At 37.5% G+C, this 23,319-nt stretch overlaps 1 protein-coding gene across 2 annotated transcripts in view; it reads right to left on the bottom strand.

Moving 5' to 3' along the window:
- Nucleotides 1-3,506, bottom strand: part of CRYBG3 (crystallin beta-gamma domain containing 3) — a 117,341-nt gene extending 113,835 nt beyond the window's left edge. Inside the window, exon 1 of one of the 2 annotated variants that reach the window (XM_044251189.1) lies at nucleotides 3,239-3,506. In XM_044251189.1, coding sequence (XP_044107124.1) covers nucleotides 3,239-3,387 — 149 coding nt within the window. In that variant the 5' untranslated portion in view covers nucleotides 3,388-3,506. The remainder of the gene's footprint in view (nucleotides 1-3,238) is intronic. The other variant, XM_044251190.1, reaches the window with a different exon arrangement.
- Nucleotides 3,507-23,319: the final 19,813 nt, after the last annotated feature.

Below are 23,319 nucleotides of genomic sequence, written 5' to 3'. Positions count from 1 at the left end.
TATAGTCCCCAGAAGATCACAACCTCCTATAGGCCTTTGCTCAATGTAGAATACCTGTTCCCTATTTCTGTCTTCCTGGCTAAGTTCCCTCCTAAAACACTACCAATGTCTTGAAGAACCAGGTAAAACTCCCTCAACGGTGAAGCCCTCGCTGCTCACCCCTACTACTTGTAATGAGTCATTTCCTTGTGCGCACATAAATTGGGTTAAACATTATAGCAGTGATTCTCAAATTGGGATCCACAGAACTCAGAGTTCTCAAGTTTCCCATGAAAGCTTCAGTCACATTTTTCATTTCTATATGATCTAAAATATAAGCACCTCCTGGATCTGGTCAGTCATCCAAGGAAAGTACTAACAAGCAATTCAAGTGTCCATACCTAAATTCGCAGTGTTGATGTAAACAGACCTTTCTTAACTGCCAAGGATTAATGAGAATAGAATAATAGCAAACCCAATATATAAATGATGTGTTCGCACCAAATGAAGCCCAAATAACTTAGAGCGCATCATAAAAGCAAAGGTTTTCCTACAATTCAAATAAAGAAATATCAGAAGACCTGAATCATGGCAGAGTACAGAGCTGACGAGTCATGGCAACCACCAAAGACCTTGGGTTTGTTCCAGATGGTACCATTGCATTGTGTGGGTAACCAAAAATGAGTTTAAATGCTTAAAAATGGACTTTTATTGGTCTTATGGTTATGTTTAGTTTTCATTGTTCTTAAGGAATTCCGTTAAATCCCATTTCATATTTGTACATGCATAAATTATATAATAAAATTCACATAAGCAACACTGGGAGTGTAGAAAAGGAGACCGTACAAGTTGGCAGTCTGAGAGAATGCATTTTAAGTACATTGAAAAATCAGAAAGCAGTTACCAATCCTTAATGTATTTTAAGGGGTCTCAAAGTTCTAGGCACAGCATCCGACTTATTACTTGTTCACTGACTGAAAAGTAGCTATGTGCCTTTCTGCAACTTTAACTCTATTTTTTTACAGTAAAATGAGGACACTGATCACAAAGGTTTGTCCAACTTCAAGTGTAATATCCTTAAAACTACTTTTAAGTTGTTAAGTGCTAGATGTATACATGAAATGTACTAGTATGTGTTTGGAAATTGTCTTTTCAGCTTACTGTTCCTCAAGAGAAAGTATTTTTTTCAGTCATCTTTACATACCTACCACACTGCATGTCTGCTGTTGGGGTTACCAGTGTAAAAGGTAAACTGGGCTCCCATTAAAACTACAAGTTTTCACTGCGTCTAAGAGAAACAGCCAAAATACCCTTTCATTTTGAAAGAAGAACACAGTGACAGATCGCAATTCTGTTCCCAATCTGTTAACACCAGGGTGTTGTGTTACTAGGCCACTGGGTACTACTAAGAGTTTCCATTTGTTTCATTAAACTTTCAATAAAGGCTTTGTGTGTTTATATTCTTGAAAAGAAAGATTAAAGCTCATTTAAAAGGTAAAACACCCACAGAAAGGATTACTGCTGTCCCCTTAACAGCTGGCAAGTTCTAAAAAGATGAGGACAAAATTAGTGTTCATATAAGCACAATTAAAATTCTCAGTGTCCAAACGCCACAGCCTGTGCCTATAATGAGAATGGAGAAGTGCTAAATAGACAAGAGGCTAGTTGCTAGAGAGGTTATCCAGAGAGAGAGATTAGATTTGATAAGTGTCTGTAGAGTCAAATTAGGGCAGGAAGGTAGGCAGAGTTTCAGCACAATCCTGTTGTGAACCTGAAATTGGCCAGCTTATTCCTTTCTAACAGTGTTAGAATTGCCAACTTTTGCTGAGTTTATTTGGAGTTTTCCTTTAAACACTGCTTCCAGATTATCCAAGATTAGAGTTGTTGCAGGGATGGCAGGCACCTCGGGCTGTCTGCCCACATGAGCAGATCTGACATTCTGGTTGAACCCTGTCAGACTTCAAAACTATTTTTAACTACCATGTAACTTTGAATTTTAAATTCTCCCTTACCGGGGCAACAACAGCTGAAGCTTCCCAGGAAAAGTTTACCAGTTACAGGTGCTTTCTTGGAAAGATGGAGCATTAACAGACTTTCATAATGCAAATGTTTCACAAGTAGGGAAACTGAGGAACACATAAACGCCTAGAGTCAAATCACAAGACCTGCATACTAATGACACCAGCACACTCACACAGTTCTTCCTATCCATTTTCCTCTGAAGTCCTCCCAAAGTCTTTAAAATCTGAAGTGAACACAGCTTTCTAGAGAGCGGCCTTCTAATCAAAACGGATTGCACAATTCCGGTGCAATTTCGGAGAGGGCAGAGGATAAGCCTGTCTTCTCATCAAAAATTTAAAACAGTGGGATGTATTTCATTTGACGCCTCTTCCTTCCTCAAAATGGATGAAAAGACTCAGAAACAGGCATTTTAAGGAGACCTGTCTTTAAAAAAATTATATATATATAATTATATATATAATTATATATATATATAAAATTATATATATATATAAAATTATATATATATATATATAAATTCGATTTCACAGCAGGTGGAAGAAGGAGCAACGACTGCAGAGAATGGGCACATTTTCCACGCTGAAACCAAGACAGGAGTCGTCCTGGGGTTTTTCTGAAATCTGTTGGGGAACTAGAGGCAAATGTTTCCAAAGAAACAGGGGGAAGGAGGGCGACATCATTTAAATAAAACTAGCGAGGTTTTTGTATTTTGACGAAGTCCCAGGAACTCATTACCACAATTCTTTAAAAAAAAAAAAAAATCGCTTCGAGTGAATTTAACTAGGCTGGCAAAAGCTGAGGGGGTGGCGCTCCGACGCTTCACCTTTCCTCCCGAGTGGTTTGGGATCACGCCCGCTCTGCCCCGGCGGGTGGCTCGGCTCGCTCACAACTGTTTCCCATTACTGCCGGCAGGATGCCGGGGGACTCGCTTGTGCCACAGAACTTGGGAGCGCAGACGCCAGTGTGGAACGGGAACAGAATCACGTACGGGGAGGGGGAGGTGGGAAGGAAGAGCACCGCGCCGCCTGGGCCCGGTGGGAACGCACCCCGCCGCGGGTCACGAACTTCACCCGGACTTAACTAACCAAAGAAAAGGGAGTGAAGCGGCACGGGAACTGGGCGAGGAGGAGGAAACTTTTAGCAAAGGAGAACAGAAAGTGGCGAGCAGAGCCTGGCCCCAGAACTGCTGCCTGCAGGCGGTCGGGCTAGGGCCCCCGACGCCCCCCGCGGCTCCCACCTGGCAATGTCCTGGCCTGGAGCGGGCGGCTGGCTCGTCCCTGGCCTGTCCTCCTCTTCCTCTTCCTTGTCCCGCGAAGGGCTTCGGGGAGCGAAGAACCGGGAAAAGGTGTGCCAGGGGGCGCCGCCCCTCCTCCGGCCGCCCGACATCTCCCCGGCTCGGCTGCGGGTTCGGGGCAGTCCGCGGGGAACCGGCAAGGCGCTGTCCTGTGTCCGGAGCCCGGCGTAGCGCGACCCGGCAAAGGCAGGACGGACTCGGCACGGGCCGCCCGCGCGGCTCAGTCCATTCCCGGCGGGACGGGCGCGGGCGCGGGCGCGAAGCGCTCCCCGCGCGGCTGGCGCTCTAACCGCGCGCTGGCTCCTCCTACCGCCCCCGACTGGCCCGCCCCCGGGAGGAGCCAGAGGCCGCGGCCCCGCCCGGAGCTCAAGGCCCAGCGGCAGTCCGCCGGGCTGGCGGGGTCCTCACGGGAGGCGGAGGCAGGAGACCCCGGGTGGGGGGAACGCTGAGTCCGGAACGCCGGGCTGCCGGTTTCCCGCCCAAACGAGTTCAGGCTGCAGCTCTTTTGGCTTTGCGCTCAGTTTTTACTGTGTATTACTGATTTGTTTTCCATTCTCCGGCCAGTGAGCGAAAACAGTACTCAGACTTTTGAAGGAAGCCAGTGAACTAGTCTGTGAAAACACCTGGTAAAGTGTGGTATCAGAGTGCCTCGGGCTGTCTTTGAGCTAACAGCTACTCCAAAAACACTTTCCACCGGGGTTGCAAAAGAAGTGGTACCCCACGGCGGAGCCCCAGAAGTGAGGGTGGGGGCATAGGTGTCCTGTAGGTCTGTCAACTCCCTTAAGTTTGCAGAAACTTTTCGTAACCCAGAGGCACTTTAAATTTCTCACACTCCATGTTCTCTAGTACTCTGCGAACTTCCTACAAAAACGACACTGATTAAAAACAAGAGATTTAAATTTGTACGTGTTGAAACCTATTTTGTAGTCGTTACACAGACTTAACTGAAATCTGGAAGCCAGTCTTTAAGAATGCTTTAAAAAAGGACAGTCTAAATATGGTACTATGGAGGTTTTTTTCATGTTTTATATACAGAAAGCCCTACATAATTCATGTATATATCTTGATGAGTTTGGAGATATGCACCCGTGAAACTGTCATCACAATCTATGCCATAAACGTCCAGAAGTTTCCTTCTGCCCTCTTACTGTTTGAGAACACTTAACATAAAGTGTGGCTTTTTAGGAAATTTTTAAGTGTACAATACAGTATTGTTAACTATAGGCACAGTGCTGTACAGTAGAACTCCAGGAAGTACTCATTTTTCAGAACTGAAACTGCACCCTTTGACTAAGAGCTCTCTGTTTCCACCCTCATTCCACTCTACAACAATTTTGGCTATATTCGATGGATCATCTAAGTGGTATCATGTAGTATTTGTTCTTCTGTGTCTGACTTATGTGTCACTAATAAAAATAATACGGATTTTCTTAGTTTCTTAATACACTACTGGCTAGCACAAACAACAATGAAGCCCCTTAACCCCAGGTGTTTATTTGCTTGCTTTAAAACTAAATTGCTCCTGAGACCCTGAGACTGTGGAAATCAGAGATATTTACAGAGCTATCACACATTTACTTGTATAAAAATTGTATACAAGTAAACGAAATGCCCAAAGCAGTTTTGTCTTGGGGGAAAGGAAGAAAGTTACCTTGGGGGTCATCCCTCCTCTATTATTTTTTTTAATATTTTATTTATTTATTTGACACAGAGAGATCACAAGTAGGCAGAGAAGCAGGAGGGAGTGGGGGGGAAGCAGACTCCCTGCTGAGCAGAGAACCTGATGCGGGACTCTATCCCAGGACCCCAAGATCATGACTGGAGGCTTAACCCACTGAGCCACCCAGGTGCCCCCTCCTCTGTTTTGTCGTGCTAGAGAAGAGAAGGTTGTTTATGAGTAAATTATCCATCTATAAGCCCGAGTCATTTCAGCATCAGCTGGTGACTGCTGAGCTTCCCCACTATCCTACAGCTGCCTCCTAGAAGCACTCTTCCCCTACTAACTGCAGTAGAGCCCAAGGCACGCATTCTAATTTGTTCTGGCTTTGATTGAACCCACCAAATCTAAATCAGCAGTTTCCTTCAGCTTGGATTCAAGACTTACCAGTGTTTTCTCACTTGGGAATATTTCCTCCTCCTCTGTGAGTCTGAGAAAATAGGAAAAAGCTGGAATAATATATAGGACAAGTAAAGTTCCCAGTTCTTGCCTTATTATTTTGGGGGAGAATCTCCATTAAAAACCAACTTACTAGAAAGCCCAGAGAACATGAGAACAAAGAGAAAACGAAGCAAACTGTTCTCTTCCACTAGAAGGCCCGCAGAATAATTTATTTCCCCAAAGAAAGTTAGGGGACTATCAGATGTATACCCCATTTGTACTGTGAAAAGTGGAAAAGTGGGCCCTATACCCTAATACCCACCCAGCAAGTTAATTGTTTGGGAAGTCTTTCTGGGGATTAAATTGGGTGGAAGCCATCAAGACTTAGTACTGAATTTTGATTTTAACTAATAACAGTTTTCTAAGAATAAGAGCTTCTCTGAAAAAGAGCTCTCAAGAAAAATGCTGTGATAGTCCTATTTCTTCAATAGTCAATACTATCCTGCCTAAGTGAGAAGGCATCAGAATCATAATGTGTAACATCCATCATAAAAAAATTTTCCAGTGTTGGTAAGGATAGTATAAGTAGTGGAAATAATGCTACTCCTCCTCCAGCTAGAATCCCTTCTGTTGATGGACAGCTTATAAAGGTATAAGATATTATAGATGTTATTAAAGGTGCCTAAAGTGAACAGCTGGCCCAATTCATATCTATGATAGATTTTTTTTTCTCCAAAGCAACAACTTCATGAAGGAAATGATATCTAATGATACTCTAATATCTACTCCGTGGTAGAACAAAGCAACATTCTGAATGAATTGTAAATACAAATGGTGTCCTGCCTCCATTAAGGCAAACTTTGTATATGAAACATTAGTTTAAAACCATAAAACAATGACACCTACATTTTCATCCATTTACTTTTCTAGTATTTATCGGTTTCTAGATATCTTACATTCTTATATTCTAACACATAACTTCTGAATACAAAGTTATTAGTATTCCTTGCATTAGGAAGTCTGTAAAAAAGTTGCATTTTAGAGTTATGAGGATGTTAGAGATGAAAATTTAGCAAAGTTGTCTTCATTTGATAATTCAGTTGTTCCACAGACATTTAGTGAAGGCCTACAGTACCAGCAGTCTCTTCCAATGTGAACTTGGGAATGTGATCACATGGTCATGTGTTTTTGTGAAAATTTATAAAAGTAACTCGATTTAGATCACCATTTAATCGATTTAGATCACCATTTCTTTCTGCCTGGATTCCCACACCCCTGCCCCCAGTATCCCACTTCTCCTAATGTCAGTTGGTGTTGAATTTTAGGGGGACATTTTGGCATCTTCTGGGGAATTTGAGTAGAAAATATATTTACTTTAGATTTAGTGGGGTATATTTATGTGGTTGTCAGTGTCTTCAAAATTTAGTTAAGTTATTGCTTAAATTCCAGTTTGTCTATCACACAGCCTGCCAAGCAGTATATCCAAGATGTTAGACCAGAGGTCGTATTAAGATATAAACATATCTTAAGACCCCTGACACTGAAAATATGTGGATAGTAGAGGTGAAACAAGATTGGAAATGTATAATAACAAAAGGGGACTGTGGAAAATTACTTCAGGCATCCAAAGACAAAATGCAAGAGGAAGAACCACTTCTAATTGATGTTATTTCTCTCACAGCAGTAATATGTTCAGTAATGCAGAATAGGCTCAATAGGTTAAACATCTGCCTTTGCCTCAGGACATGATCCCAGGGTCATGGGAATCCCTGCTCAGGGGGTGTCTGCTTCTCCCTCTCCCTCTGTGCCAGCACCCACCACCCCCCAGCCTTGTGTTTGCTCATTCACTTTTCCTCTTGAATAAATAAAATCTTTTTAAAAAATGTAGCGTATACAATTTTTATAATTGTAAATGTATCAAACTTTTTAAATGAAAATCATGTAACCTAGAATTTATCAGAATTCTTCATCGTAGGGCACAAACCTATAGCAGCAGAACAGTGGGTATATGTGTGAAAGTATTATATGTTTACATAGCCCTTCCATCAATAATACACTCAACCAAATGTACAGAAAATGATATTAGAAAGTCATCATCAGGGTGCGTGGCTGGCTTAGTAAAGCATGTGACTCTTGATCTCAGGGTCATGAGTTTGAGCTCCATGTTGTGTATAAAAATTAATTAAAAAAAATCAGTGTCATATGAAAGGCTATCAAAAAGTATCCTATAAAAATTAAAAGAAAATGGTATTATAGAGGTATGCCAAGGAGTTAATGGAAACTATATTGGTTTTCTAGACTTTATGATGTTTGTTAAGTCAACTTTTTAAAATTGGTAATTCACATGATTTATTTTTCCACTCACTTATCTAATTTTTAGTCTTATTTTTAAACCATTTTTCTTTAAAAAGAACCGCTCAAGTTGTAAAAATCTTCAGGTGCCTCTGAACCTGGATCTGTCCCTAAGTGCCAACTATTATGTCAGATGCATGCTCATTCTTAGAGATACAATGACTTCGATACTTTCCCTCGAGGGGCAAGTTTGATGGGGGAAACAGATGAGCAAAGGGGGTATAAGAGGGGAAGGCTTCCTATGAGCATACATACAGGATGGACCCCCATTATAATCTAGGAGGTTCCAGTAAGGCTCATAGAGGAATTAACTATCATTATGCTCTCTTCTCACCTCCTGTGGCCACGATGACTTCCACAAAAAGATTGTAATTCAATAGCATATATCATGAGAAAACCTGAAGTTCATCACACTGCGATTTCCAAAGCATAAGCCGTAAAGTCCTCAAAAGTATGAGAATAGACTACGAGTGCTCATCCCTGAAGCATTTAAAAAAGGATGCAAGTGTAGTTTAGAAATGCTAAGCTTCTTGTTCTGAAAAGTCCACCAGAGGGATAAGCTTCTGTCTATATCTTAGAGCACAGTATTTACTATGTGGCAGGTGGCCCAGGAACATTAAGACAGCTGTCAACATCAAGGAAAGCACCAGCCCATGAAAAGCAAGCAGATGGATTGGGGCACTTCACTAGCTGCCTCCTAGAATAATAGCTGTGCATGGCCAAATGAGGCAATGTCATGCGGCCCAGGGCAGCAAAAAGCTATTACTGGATGTAAGCGCTCAATTAGGAGATGGGGCGGGGGAATATCCTCCCCTTTCTTTTGTTTGCATAGCTCAAGTTTTCATTAAGAACAACAGCAGCAAATAAGAAAGGGAGGGAAATGATGTTAGCATTTTTCATCCTGTTATATTCTGATTATCATGGTTTATAACATGGGAAAATGCCTCAGTCTTGCTGCTTCAGTGAGAGCAGATGGTGAAATTTTTAAGTAATTGGTTATTCAGACTTCTATGGGATGCATGAAGTTTTATTGTATTATTTGCCTGGCTTTTATTTCTGGAACATGTGGAGATTGAGATTTTTCAAATACACAACTTTCAATGTTTAAATTAAGATGTGTTATTCTGACCTAAATTACACTTACTCTTTTATTCTCTTGATATGATGATATTTGCAAAGAGAAATGAATTCTATACAAATATGTAACATTATCAATTCAATATTTATTTCTTAAACAGTAAAATTATTGATAATACTAAATTATACTCTAAAAAGTATATGAATAGAAGAAGGTTTTCTTTGGCAAACATAGATTATGAGATGTATTCCAAAAGAGTAATTCATACCAATTTACTTTGATGTGTCTTTTGAATCAAATGCTGTCTAAAATATAAAGTCATATGTATAATATTAACTTTTATTAATGCAGCTTCATCAGCATGACACACATAATTGCTCCGAATAAGAATTTACTATTGTATAAGAAATTCAATTCCTGTATTGCTTTCCCTAAATATTTCTTCTAAGTACATAATCTATATACTATATTGTGCAGATCTGATACACAATTTTTAATGGAGCTATTCTGTGAAGAATAATTATAAAGTTCTGAACACTATATTAGTGTTGATTGCAAATTTTATTAGGGCTTCATGAAACAAAGCTTTAAAGTACAATGATAATTGGTTTGTGAACTGGCTTTCCTTTTTTCTGATTAGGAATATACATGTCCCAGAATCCTGAATTCTCTTCTTATGGACATGTTATTCCCAGTTTAATTTGTTACAAATGGTTTAAAAACAAGACATAGAGGCAGCTGTTATTGTGAACAAATGTTTTGATTAGAGAGAGAAAGCAGCTGGAAATGATACATGTTGTCATATAAAATGGACCACTCTTCACATAGGGACTTTATCTAACTTAAAATTGAGATTAGCATTAGTTCATTTACATAAGTTTTCTTTGTATAGAATGGAATAGAAATCTATTTACTTTGCTTATAATCTGGGGTGATGACATATACAAATAAATTTGACATACTTATCTATGGAAATCTTACATAATTCATTATGAAACAGTATCAATGATAAACTTTCAAAAAATTTCATTTAAAAGTACTGCTCAATGTAGTAACAAAAAACTCTGCATGGAGTTTATAAAACCAAGTACTACTGCAATGGATATAATTTTGATTTTTTAAGAAATGTAGCAAATACATTTCTCAATAACTCCATTTTTAAAGATCTATATGAATTTGTCAAACTATAATGTAAGTAGTTTTGCAAATAATGAACAAAAATATCAAATATTTTCACCAGTCTATCCTTGCAACTGAATTCCTTCTTCACCTTTTCCAGTCAACTTTTCACTGGTAAAGAGAAAAAGGAGTAAGTAACCTATGACAAAGGTAAAAGAAGTCAAGAAGTTACAGTAGAAATATTTTGACACTATGATTACATAAGTAAAAAGAGCATTCTCATAATTGACCTCAGAGTAATAACCATTCTTAAATATCAATCATGCCTATATTCTATTTCTATTTTATTTTTCTTTCAGCTTTTCAAATAAGCATCTCTAGGTAGTTTCCTTATAAATCATTTGGTTTACCTCTCATACATATAAGTATATTGATATACTTCTTTGAATTTCCAAATCTGGAAGACAATTAAATGAACAAATGGTTTTTTGAACTTCACAGTTGGTATTAATTTAAGTAATTCAAAAAAATGATGATTCCATTTCCATCTGGTTTAACAGGAACTCCACTTCAAATGATCAATCATGTATATCATCAAATGAAGTAGCTAACCACACCACAGTAGAGAATTTGTCTATAAAACTATCACCCACATGCAGCTGAGGGGAACGGATATTAACTTACTCATTTTAAATTCTGCCATTTTCATTCCAGTTCTTCCTACCACTTAAGTACATTCTGTAGGTATACTGGGTCTAGATAGCTTAAATAAAACACAATCTAGCTTAGAAAAAAAATGTACTTTTTAAATAAAATTTAACAAGTAACTACTTGTTGGCAAAACTCCTTCTTAGTTGGTCAGAAAGGTATCAGAAAACTTAAAAAAACTACATGTTTATAGAAAAATCTATTAACCAGTCTATATTTCGGAAAGACAAAGCAACCCCCCCCCAAAATAGGAAATTCTGAAATTTGTAAATAGAATCTAAAGATCATTGGCCTAATATTCATTACTCTAGTGTTACCTGCTTCAACCCTGATTAGGAGATTTGGTGGGAGAAATACATATCAAAAAAGTAAGAGAAAGAAAAATAATATCTCACTTATAAAAAGTTACCTTATGGTCTTCTGCACACTCTATAACCTTTGGTTGAATACTTCCAGGTCTTGTGTTTGGTGATGGGAATACACACTGTGATCTATCATCAAGAATCTTAGTCTCAAAGAAGGAAGCAGAACTAAGCAAAAGTTACAGATTATGACAATGTAATAATGGAGACATGTGCAGGAGCAAAGGGAGAAGAAAGTGCCTAACTGTATCAGTTGGGCAGGTTACACTTGGGGTCCAGGATAGATTTCACAAATCACAGCTCCAGAAGTATAGATCATAAAGTCCTGCAACTACAACCAGGTAAAACACTTATTGACATATATTCATATTAGAAAGCTATATTAGATAAAATTAATAAATTTATAATCAATCAAATTGATAATTAGATAAAATCTGTATTAGATGAAAAAGCAATATCAAAGCCCAGTAAGAGTGCACAAAATACTGGGCCAACAATAGACATATAATTAATATGTACTGTCTGATTTAGTGAGAAAATATTGCAATAAAATGGGTGCTACTACATTGTGAATCATCAAATTCTATATGTAAGAAGAATATTCAAGGACTTTGGTATGTTAATATGAAACTACCTTTAAGTGAACTCTGCTACATTATTTAAAATAACTGCATAATTAAAAGTAAATGACAAGATAAGGTATGAGAAATATGCAAGTAGAAAAACTGCTGCAATGATTCTAACATGACCTACATAATTTGAGTTTATAGCTGCCAATTATTGACCACGGCAGGTCAGACCAGTACTTCAGGCAGAAGTCTTACTACTAACCATATCTAATTTGGGGCCAAAATCAAGTACATGCAAAAACTAGTTTGGCACGTTTGACATTCTTATATAAATTGTCTTTCTTATAGCTATTACCTTGGATTCACTCAGGTTGATCTTGTTAATACTGTGAAATCCAGAAAGTCAACTGGTCCATCTTTATGATTATTAAAGATGTTAAATATGTTAAAGATGTTAAAGTGTCCCCCCAAATCAAAAATTGGCAGCAGTACTGTATTTTCTAATATTGTATCTGTAAATTTCAAGAATTCTGTAATTCATATAAGTATATCTGTATTCACATAATGGTTGCAATTATCCACATATTCAGGTAGTCAATTTTTATATGACCAAAACAATTTCAGACTTTTTTTTATGAAAATAAATTACTCATCTACTGCATTCTGTTCTGATTTTTCTCATAGAGTATGCCATTTTCTTTACTTTTCATATAAAGTTGTTGTTGTTTTTTTTTTTTTTTTAATTTACTTGACAGACAGAGATCACAAGTAGGCAGAGAGGCAGACAGAGAGAGAGGAAGGAAAGCAGGCTCCCCGCTGAGCAGATCGATGAGGGGCTGGATCCCAGGACCCTGGGATCATGACCTGAGCCGAAAGCAAAGGCTTTAACCCACTGAGCCACCCAGGCGCCCCATCATATAAAGTTATTTTTATCTACAGGTAATTTTTATTTTGAAATTATTTCATACTTATTGAAAAATTACGATAGTACAAAAAACCTCTTTCATTTAATGATTGAAAGCTATGTTTTCAAAATGATGTCCTATCACCCCTAAATAACTTAATGTCACTTAATAAACATGACCATTGTCCTAAAATCCTGAATAACCAAAATATAACCCTCAAAATCAAGAAATTAAAAAGTACTACCTTCTTATTCTCAGACCCTATTCCTGTTTTGTCAATTGTCTCATTAATGTCTTTCGTGGCAAAGTGATCCAATCCAGAATAACATATCACATTTATGTGTCATGTCTCTGTAGTCTCCTTCATTCTGGAAAAGTTCCTCAGTCTCTTCTTGACTTTCATGGTTGTGACACTTTTGAATGTTATGGGCCAGTTTTTTGTTTGTTTTCTTTTGTTGGTTGGCAGTAATGGAGACATCTCTCTATTTGATGTCTCCTAATGGTTAAATCCTTAGGTCTGGTGTTTTCCTTATGGTTAAATTCAGGCTGTTTTTTGGCAAAAAATACCACGAAAGTAATGTTATGTTCTTCTTGTGTCTGGCACATGATTTTCACTTGTCCTATTATGGATGATGTTTACTTGGATCAGTTGATGGATTCCATTTTAATTTATTGGCATTTTAACATATCTCTTTACATTTTTAAAATAGTTGCTATAGGGATTTTAATATACATTTTTAATTTACACTGCCAACTAGAAATTGATATTCTATCACTTCATGTACAATGTAGTTTTACAACTGTTTAGACCCTTTATGATCTACCCTATCAGTTATATTGAAGTTGCCATATGTCATTTGTATCACACACACACACACACACACACACACACATACACACACACACACTACAAACCTCATAAGAATATGCTCACTTTTTGTTTTAGACATTCACATATACTTCAAGGACATTAAAGCAAAAAAAAAATTTTTTATATTGACCCAAATCTTTGCCATTTCATTGGTTTTTATTGTTTCCTGAAAATTAGATTAGTATCATTTCCCTTCAGCCGGAAGAACTTATTCTTATGATAGTGTGGAGCAGCTGGTAAATTTTTTTCTAAGTGTTCTATCTTATTATTCTGAATAATTTCTTTCAACACTTTAAAGATATCGTACGATAGGGGCGCCTGGGTGGCTCAGTGGGTTAAGCCACTGCCTTCGGCTCAGTTCATGATTCCCAGGGTCCTGGGATCGAGTCCCGCATCAGGCTCTCTGCTCAGCGGGGAGCCTGCTTCCTCCTCTCTCTCTCTGCCTGCCTCTCTGCCTATTTGTGATCTCTGTCAAATAAATAAAAAAAATTCTTAAAAAAAAAAAGACATCGTACTATAGTCTTCCAGCATAGAGCATTTCTCATAAGAAATATAATAGTTTATATCAATTAGTATATAAATATATTCCCTCCATCCGACCCCAGGTATTTCTGAAATTTTCTTTAGTTTTCTATGATGTACCTAGGGGGTTTGTTTTGTTTTGTATTAACTCTGTTGGAGGTCTGCTGAGCTTCTTAAATCTATAAATTATGTCTTTCATTCAGTTTGGGAAATTTTCAGCCATTATTTCTTTAAAAATTTATTCTGCTCCAATCTCTTTCCTTTCCCTGTTGGACTCCCAACTACATATATGCAAAAAATATTTTTGATATTATCCCATAGGATCCTGAGGTTTTGTTTTTTTTTTTTTCCCCATATTTCTCTCTCTCTTCTCCAGATGGGAAAATTTCTATTGATCTATATCTTCAAGTTTGTTGATTATTTCCTCTGTCATTTTCATTCTACTGTTAGTCTATGCAGTGATTTTTAAATGTCAAACATCATATTTTTCAGTTCTAGAATTTCATTTAGTTTTAATATTTTCTATTTTTCTGCTGAAAATTTCTATTTATAAGCATTTTTCCCTTTATCTCATTAAGTTACTACAGCTGCCTTAAAGTCCTTTTCTGATCATTCTAGTTGAGTCATCTCAGTGTTGACCTTTTAACTTTTCCTTTGAAAATGGTTTTCTGGTCATAGTCTTCTGGTTCTCCATATGTCAATTTGGATTATCAGATATTTTGTCTCTTAGATATTTTGAGTGCTATGGTGTAGAAGACTGTGCATTCTATTACATAATTCCAAATTCTATTATATATTTCCATTTTTATTTTATGGAGATACTGTTTAAACTCACACTGCAAACTTGGCCTTACTGATTGTTGACAGAAGATCAAATCTCAGTTCATTAATTTAGCCCTAGCTATAAACTGCTTTGAGTCTGCTTTGTTTGCCTCTGGTTTGGGACATAGCCAGACACTTGGGAATGTCTATACCTAGAATTTTAGACTCCCATTCTCCGGATCTATCCTTGACTGAATGTTCTTCCCTTCACTTTGCAGTGGCTCTGGTTGTCCCATGTCCTGTCCTCTTTTCTTCAGGGCAAAAATATGGCAAATTTTTTGCCAGAGGCTTAGAAGCCCAGTTTTAGTTATGACTGCTGCTTGTTCTCAGACTAAAAGCCTCAAAATGAAGAGGCCCTTTGCTGGCTCAGTTGGTAGAACACGTGACTCTTGATCTCAGGGTTGTGAGCTCAAGCTCCAAGAGGGGCACAGAGTTAACTAAATAAAAACAAAACAAAACAAAAAACCTCAAAATGGGAAACTTCCCACATTCACTGCCACGTTCTAAGTTTCAACTCCCCTCCAAAATATGCTTGCTTTTGTTCATTCTCTAAAAACTTCAGATACATGGAATTTTTTTGCTGCTGCCCAGAATTTATAGTTATCTGTAGGAGGGTTGGTCTATCAGAAATTTATTCCACTCTTTCAGAAGGGTAATTCAGTCTCAACTTATTTTTTTTTTTAAGATTTTATTTATTTATTTGACAGACAGATCACAAGTAGGCAGAGAGGGAGGCAGAGAGAGGAAGGGAAGCAGGTTCCCCACTGAGGAGAGAGCCCTATGTGGCCCCAGGACCCAGGGATCATGACCTGAGCCAAAGGCAGAGGCTTTACCCCACTGAGCCACCCAGGCGTCCCTCAACTTATTTTTAAAATAATGAAAAAGATAATATATTACTAGCCCCGTTTTCATGGCTAGAAGCTGAAGAATATCTTTAGGAATAGAAATGGACGTATAAAAAGTTAATTACTGAATAATTTAATATCCTGTTTAAATTAACACAGTATTAACCTTCACTAACATTGCAATTTTATTTCCTTATTATGCTCCCAAAATTTGTAGACCATGCAAAAATTACATGTAATATTGGCTTACATATTAACTAATTCAATAAATATGAGCCTAATATGTACACCATGCAGTGTCCTAGCCCTTTGTAATTCAGTGTGAACAAATTTTCTGCACTCATGGGGTTTATATTCGAATGTGAAAGACCAACAATCAATCTCTCTCTCTATATATAAATATATATATATTTAATATATATGTAATAATACCAGGTCATGATAAAGTGCAATAAGAAAAAACATAGCAAAATAGAATAGGGAAGAGGTATAGATTCACTAGTTTGAATACAATAGTCAGAGATGACATTTCTAAGGGTATGACTTGAGTGAAATTAGGGAGTGAGGCATGCAAGGATCCAAGGAAAGGCATTCCAGGTAGAGGAAAGAATACAATGGTCTTACAGAGGAAGAGTTTGCCTCATTCGAGAAACAGTAAGCCGGAGTGCAGTAAGTGAGGCCAACCAGTTATTAGGAAGGAGGCTAAAGACAGAGTTAGAACATGTTAGAAACGTCTATAGTTCTGGTAATATTTTAAATTTTATGTGATGGAAGCTACTATTAAAAGGTTAAGGATAGAATGACAGGATTTATTTTTTAAAAACGAAAATGACACTGGTTGCTGTGTAAGGGAAAACATTGTTGTTAAGGTAGAAGGGAAGCAGAAGGACTAACGAGGAAATGAATTTAGAGGTCCAGACAGCTTACCATAGTTTGGACCAGAACAGTACTAATGCGGGAGGTGGGAGGTCAGAATCTGGATTTCTTTTTTTAAAACAGAATTTGCTGATGAATTGCAAAAGGGACATGAGAGAAGAAATTATATCTCTTCTTCATATTTTAATTGTTATGATTATTGATTTTTTTGGCATAATGGATAATTTACATTGTGTCATTTTTATTACTTTGCTATCAATGAACCCATTTTTAGTCGCTGATATCTTATTTTAGTTGGCTAAATGGACTAATGCAAGTTGATACATAACATATAGGATATTACTACTTTCATTTGCAAATGAAATGGAATATTTATTATAATGGATAAATTCTGATTTTGACAAGCTTATATAACTTAATACTGTGATTATTCAACTCTCCCACTTGTTTATATACCTTAAATTTAGGACTGGATACATGATGCCATTTACCTTTACATAACAGCAGGAAATGAAATTGATTATCAGTACTATTGAAATACAGCCACACCAGGTTTCTAAAATGTGCATAAGTGAAATTTAAAATTTTTTGGAAACCTCACTAACAATTTTAAATATATTATCTTGGTATTTTCAGACAATGAATGTTCTATGAAACTTTAGGGTATCACTTGTATTAGTAAATTATGATTTCTAAGTAGAAATACAAAGAATATTCTTTAAAACTAATTTTATAAAAGATCATCTATTTTTTCAGTGTCCTAAGTGTCTTGATTCAAACATATAAACAAATGTGTGTTTATATTGGTATCTACACACACCCATGTAGTCAAAACAGTAGGAGAATAAGACATAATACAATACTGTGATGCACCACCTGATTTATTTATTTGAATAAATACCCAGTAGTGCAATTGCTGGATTGTAGGGTAGTTCTGTTTTTAACTCTTTGAGGAAACTCCATACTGTTTTCCAAGTGATTGCACCAGTTTGCATTCCCTACCAGCAGTGTAAGATGGATCCTATTTCTCTACATCCTCCCAACACCAATTGTTATGTTGCTGATTTTAGCTGTTCTGACAGGTGTGAGGTGATATCTCATTGTAATTTTTATTTGCATTTCCCTGATGGTAAGTGATGATGAGCATCTTATCACGTGTTTGTTGGTAATGAGTACGTCTTCTTTGGAGAAATATCAGTTCATGTCTTCTGCCCATTTTTAAACTGGATTGTTTTTAGGTTGTTAGGTTATTTAAGTTCTTTATGTATTTTGGATACTAATGCTTTATTATGTCATTTGCAAATATTTCCCCCATTCCACAGGTTGCCTTTTAGGTTCACTGTGCAGAAGCTTTTCATTGTGGTCTAGTCCAAACTGGTTACTTTTCCCTTTTGTTTCCCTTGCCTCTGGAGACATGTGTAAAAAAAAAAAAAATTTGCTATGGCTGATGTCAAAGAAGTTACTGCCTGTGCTCTAGGATTTTAATGGTTTCAGGTCTCACCTTTAGGTCTTTAATCCATTTTGAATGTATTTTTGTATATGGTGTAAGAAAGTGGTCTAGTTTCTTTCTTCTGTTTATTGCTATCCAGTTTCCCCACCATTTATTGAAGAGACTTTTTCCTATTGTGTATTCTTTCTTCTTTGTTAAAGATTAATTGACCATACAGTTGTCGGTTTATTTCTGATTTTTCTATTCTGTTCCATTGATCAATGTGTCTACTTTTGTGCCCGTACCATATTATTCTGATTACTACAGTTCTGTAATATAACTTGAGGTCCAGAATTGTGATGCCTCCAACTTTGCTTTTCTTTTTTTCAAAATGGCTTTGGCTTTTCAGGGTCTTTTTTGGTTCAATACAAATTTTATTTTAATTTTTTAAAAGACTTTAATTAATTGATTAATTAATTTGACAGAGAGAGAGAGAGATGACAAGTAGACAGAGATGCAGGCGGGGGACGGGGAAGCAGGCTCCCCACCGAGCAGAAAGCCTGAAGTGGGGCTCAATCCCAGGACCCTGGGATCATGACCTGAGCTGAAGGCTGAGGCTTAACCCAAGTGCCCCTCCATACAAATTTCAGAATTGTTTTAGTTTTGTGAAAAATGCTGTTGGTATTTTGGTAGGAACTGAATTAAATGCGTAGATTTCTTTGGGTAATACAGACATTTTTTTTTTTTTTAAAGATTTTATTTATTTATTTGACAAACAGAGATCACAAGCAGGCAGACAGGCAGGCAGAGAGAGGGAGAGGAGGAAGCAGGCTCCCTGCAGAGCAGAGAGCCCGATGCAGGACTCTATCCCAGGACCCTGAGATCATGACCTGAGCCGAAGGCAGCGGCCCAACCCACTGAGCCACCCAGGCGCCCTAATACAGACATTTTAATAATATTTGTTCTCTCAATACATGAGCATGGGATGCCTTTCTACTTCTTTGTGTCATCTTCCATTTCTTCATCAGTGTTTTAAGCTCTCAGAGTACAGATACCTCTTTGGCTAGGTATCTTACTATTTTTGGTACAACTATAAATTGGATTGTTTTGTTAATTTCTCTTTCTGCTACTTCATTATTGGTATACAGAAATGCAACAGATTTCTGTAGATTGATTTTGTATCTGCAACTTCACTGGATTTGGTTATTAGTTCCAGCAGGTTTTTTGGTGGACTCTCTGGGTTTTCTATATATAGTATCATGTCATCTGCATATAGTAAAAGTTTTTCTTCTGTCTTACCTTTACTTCCTTTTCTTTACTTTTAATACCCCACTTACATCAACGGACAGATCATCTAAATAGAAAATCAAGGAAACAATGGCTTTGAATGACACAGGAACAGATGAATTTAACAGATATATTCAGAATATTCCATCCTAAAACAGGAGAATATGCATTCAAGTGCATATGGAAATTCCCCCGAATAGATCACATATTAGCCCACAAAATCGCCTCAACAAATTCAAGAAGATCAAAGTTATACCATGCATCTTTTCTGACCACATGTTATAAAACTAGAAGTCAACCCCAAGAAAAAATCTGTAAAGACCACAAATATACAGAGGTTGAATGACATGTTACTAAACAATGAATGGGTCAACCAGGAAATAAAAAAAATAGAAAAGTACATAGAAACAAATGAAAATGAAAACATAATGGTCCTAACTTCTGGGATGCAGTAAAAGCAGTTTTTTGTTTTGTTTTGTTTTAAAGACAGAGGGTGAGTGGGTGGGGTGGGGGTGCAGAGGAAGAGAGAGACTCTTAAGCAGTTCAACGCCAGGCACAGAGCCTGATGCAGGGCTTGATCTCATTACCAAGATCATGACCTTAGCCAAAATCAAGAGTGGGATGCTTAACTGACTGAGCCACCCAGGGTACTCCACAAAAGAAATTCTAAGAGCGAAATTTATAGCAATACAGGCCTATCTCAAGAAACCAGAAAAACGTCAACTCAACAACCTAACCTTGCACCTAAAGGATCTAGAAAAGAACAAACAAAACCTAAAAGGAGCAGAAATAAAAGGATAACTGAGATTAGAGCAGAAATAAATAATGGTGAATAGTTTTTTTTGTTGTTGTTGAATTCAGTTTACTAGTATTTTGAAGATTTTTCCGTTTGCGTTCACCAGGGATATGGGCCTATAGTTCTCTATAGAAACCCAAAAAACAATAGAACAGATCAATGAAACCAGGAGCTAGTTCTTTGAAAAAGGTCAGTAAAATTGATAAACCTCTAGCCAGACTTATCAAGAAAAAAAGAGAAAGCACTCAAATAAATCACAAAGGAGAGAGGAGAAGTAACAACCAACACCACAGAAATACAAACAATTAAGAGAGAGTATTATAAAAAACTATATGCTAACAAATTGGACAACCTACAAGAAATGGATAAATTCCTAGAAACATATAACCTACAAACTACCATAACTGATACAGGAAGAAACGGAAAATTTGAACAGACTGATAACCAGCAAAGAAGCTGAATCTGTAATAAAAAAACTCCCAACAAAGAAAAGTCCAGGACCAGATGGCTTCCCAGGGGACTTCTACCAAACATTTAAAGAGTTAATACTGATTCTTCTCAAAGTATTCCAAAAAAATGAAAAAAAAAAGGGAAAACATCCAAATTTATTGTATGAGGCTGGCATGATCCTGACACAACTGGATGAAGATACCGCTAAAAAAGAGAACTATAGGGCCATATCCCTGGTGAATGCAAACGGAAAAATCTTCAAAATACTAGCAAACTGAATTCAACAATTAAAAAAAAAAAACTATTCACCATGATCAAGTGGGATTTGTTCCTGGGTTGCAAGGGTCTTCAATATTTACCTGTCAACAATGTGACATATCACATCAGTAAGATAAAGAGTAAGAAACATATGATCATTTTAATAGAAGCAGAAAAGGCATTTAACAAAGTATAACATCCATTCATGATAAAAATCCTCAACAAAGTAGTTTTAGAGGGAATATACCTCTATATAATAAGGCCTGTATATGAAAAACCCACAGCTAATATCCTCTTCAATGGGGAAAAACTGAGAGCTTTTCCCCCAAGGCCAACAAGGCAAGGATGTGCACTCTCACATTTCACAGAGTATTGGAAGACCATGCTATAGTAGCCAGACAACAAAATGAAATCCATGTCATTTTTATTTTTAATTTGACAGAGATCACAAGTAGGCAGAGAGGCAGACAGAGAGAAGTAGGGAGGCTGCGCATGCTCCCCGCCGAGCAGAAAGCCCAATGTGGGGCTTGATCCCAGGACCCTGGGATCATGACCTGGGCTGAAGGCAGAGGCTTTAACCCACTGAGCCACCCAGTCGCCCCAAAATCCATGTCATTTTTATGTCTTAACTGAATCTATCCAGGGAGTTTTTATTCCAGCTACTGTATGTTTCAGTTTTTAAAATGTTCATTTATCTTTGTTGTTACATCTTCTGGTTCTATACTGGGACTTGATATTTCTCCATTTGTTTCAGGAATGTTCATCTATACTTTGGGCATTTTTATAATAGCTATTTTAAAGTTAGATAAATATAGAGTGTCTGGGTGGCTCAGTGGGTTAAAGCCTCTGCCTTTGGCTCAGGTCATGATCCCAGGGTCCTGGGATGGAGCCCACATCGGGCTCTCTGCTCAGCAGGGAGCCTGCTTCCTCCTCTCTCTCTGCCTGCCTCTCTGCCTACTTGTGATCTCTGTTAAATAAATAAATAAAAATTAAAAAAAAAGTTAGATAAATATGTTAGATAACTCCAACATCTGTATTACATTGGTATTGGCATCAGCTGCTTTTTCTTTTCCCATGTGAATGTTTTCCTGGCTTTTGCACACTTAGTAATTTTGCATTGTATCCTGGACATCTCAAATATTATGAGTCTGAGTATTCTTTAAATTCTGTGGAGACTGTTGACCATTTTGTTTTAGAAGGCATTCAACCTGGTTGAATTCAGGTCAAAAGTTCCAACCAGTGTCATAGCAATTATAGTTTCAATGTTATTTCTGTTTTCAAAAACCTTTGTGGTTTTATTCAGATCTAGTCCATGTATGTGCCACCTAAGTGGTCAATCTAGAATTTGGGTTGTCCATATCCTACAGTTCGGGTCTCAAAGTATACACATTTATGCTCAGACCATAGTGAGGTTAAGGCTGAAAGTCCACAAACAACTTTATGGAGTAGCTTTGCTGATCTTCTGCTTCTCCCAATCTCCCCTACACCTTCCAGTTCTCTGGGGCTCCCTTTTTGATCCACCATCTAGAAAGCTAATGCTTTATGAACCTTATTTTGCCATACTCTTTCCTTGAATGTGCTCTTGTCTGGGGCCAAGTGGTTGGAAAACAGAATAAAAGGAATGAGCATTTGCCACAACTTCTTAGGACCATAAGGACTCACTGTAGAGGATGGATTCTCCTTTTAAGAATTTTAGCTATCAGTTACCCACTGCCGCTGTTACTACTGTTGAGTACTTGAGATTGGGGGTTCATGCACAACAAGGGATAGAAAGCAATGAGTATTTCCTTAACTTTTGCTGATTGTTAGCGAACTCCTTTCCCACTCTGAGCTGGAATTTCTCCTGGAGCTATGTCTGCACAGATGCTTCGTTCTGGGTTTTAAGCTGCTTTAAGCCAAAGTAGTGGGGACACCACAGGGGAAAAAAATGGGCATAGTCACTGCTGGATGGTGGCACATTAAATTCCAGTCTTCTTCAGTCTTCCCACTACTATTTGCTTCTCAGTCCTCAAGTAGCTGCCCATGCATTCAAATAGCTGGTCTATGCAGGTTTTACCATTGCATTCAAAGGGTGGACAGGGTGGAGTGTGCTTACTCCAAGTTACCCAGACCTAGAACTTCTAAGGTAGCTTTCTTAAAAAAATAAAATAAAATAATTTATTTTAGAGAGGGAGAAACAAAGTGAGCACCCGCGAACATGGGTAGGGGCTGAGGGAAATTGAGAGAGAATCTCAAGCAAACTCCCTACTGAGTACGGAGCCCCATTCAGGGCTTGACCTCATGACCTCAGCTGAAACAAGAGCTGGATGCTCAACTGACTGAGCCTCCCAGGCGGTCCCTTCCAAGGTCACATTTGATCAACTGACTATCACTACGCTTACTTGAGGGTGGCTTTTATGTTCTTCAAAATCCTAGGGTTTTGGGATGTGTTCTTAAAAAATCTTGTCCTGCTATGCATAAATAAAATTATTCATAGTATAGGGGTTTTAAATGTAAAAAGGGTAAGTTATATTTTGTGAATGTATAAATTAAACTTACTGAATTAGCAGATAGTATTTAAGACATTAATAATCTAGCATCTAAAAATATATTAAAACTCTATCAAATAAATAATGTTTCCAGAAATGACAAGAGCAGATATATCACATTTAAGAGTTATAAAAACAAATAACAACAT

This window comes from Neovison vison, chromosome 6 (genome assembly GCF_020171115.1).
Source record: "Neovison vison isolate M4711 chromosome 6, ASM_NN_V1, whole genome shotgun sequence".
Classification (NCBI taxonomy): domain Eukaryota; kingdom Metazoa; phylum Chordata; class Mammalia; order Carnivora; family Mustelidae; genus Neogale; species Neogale vison.
The sequence above is the reverse complement of the archived record's forward strand: the minus strand, read 5'-3'. Positions and strand labels throughout refer to the sequence as shown.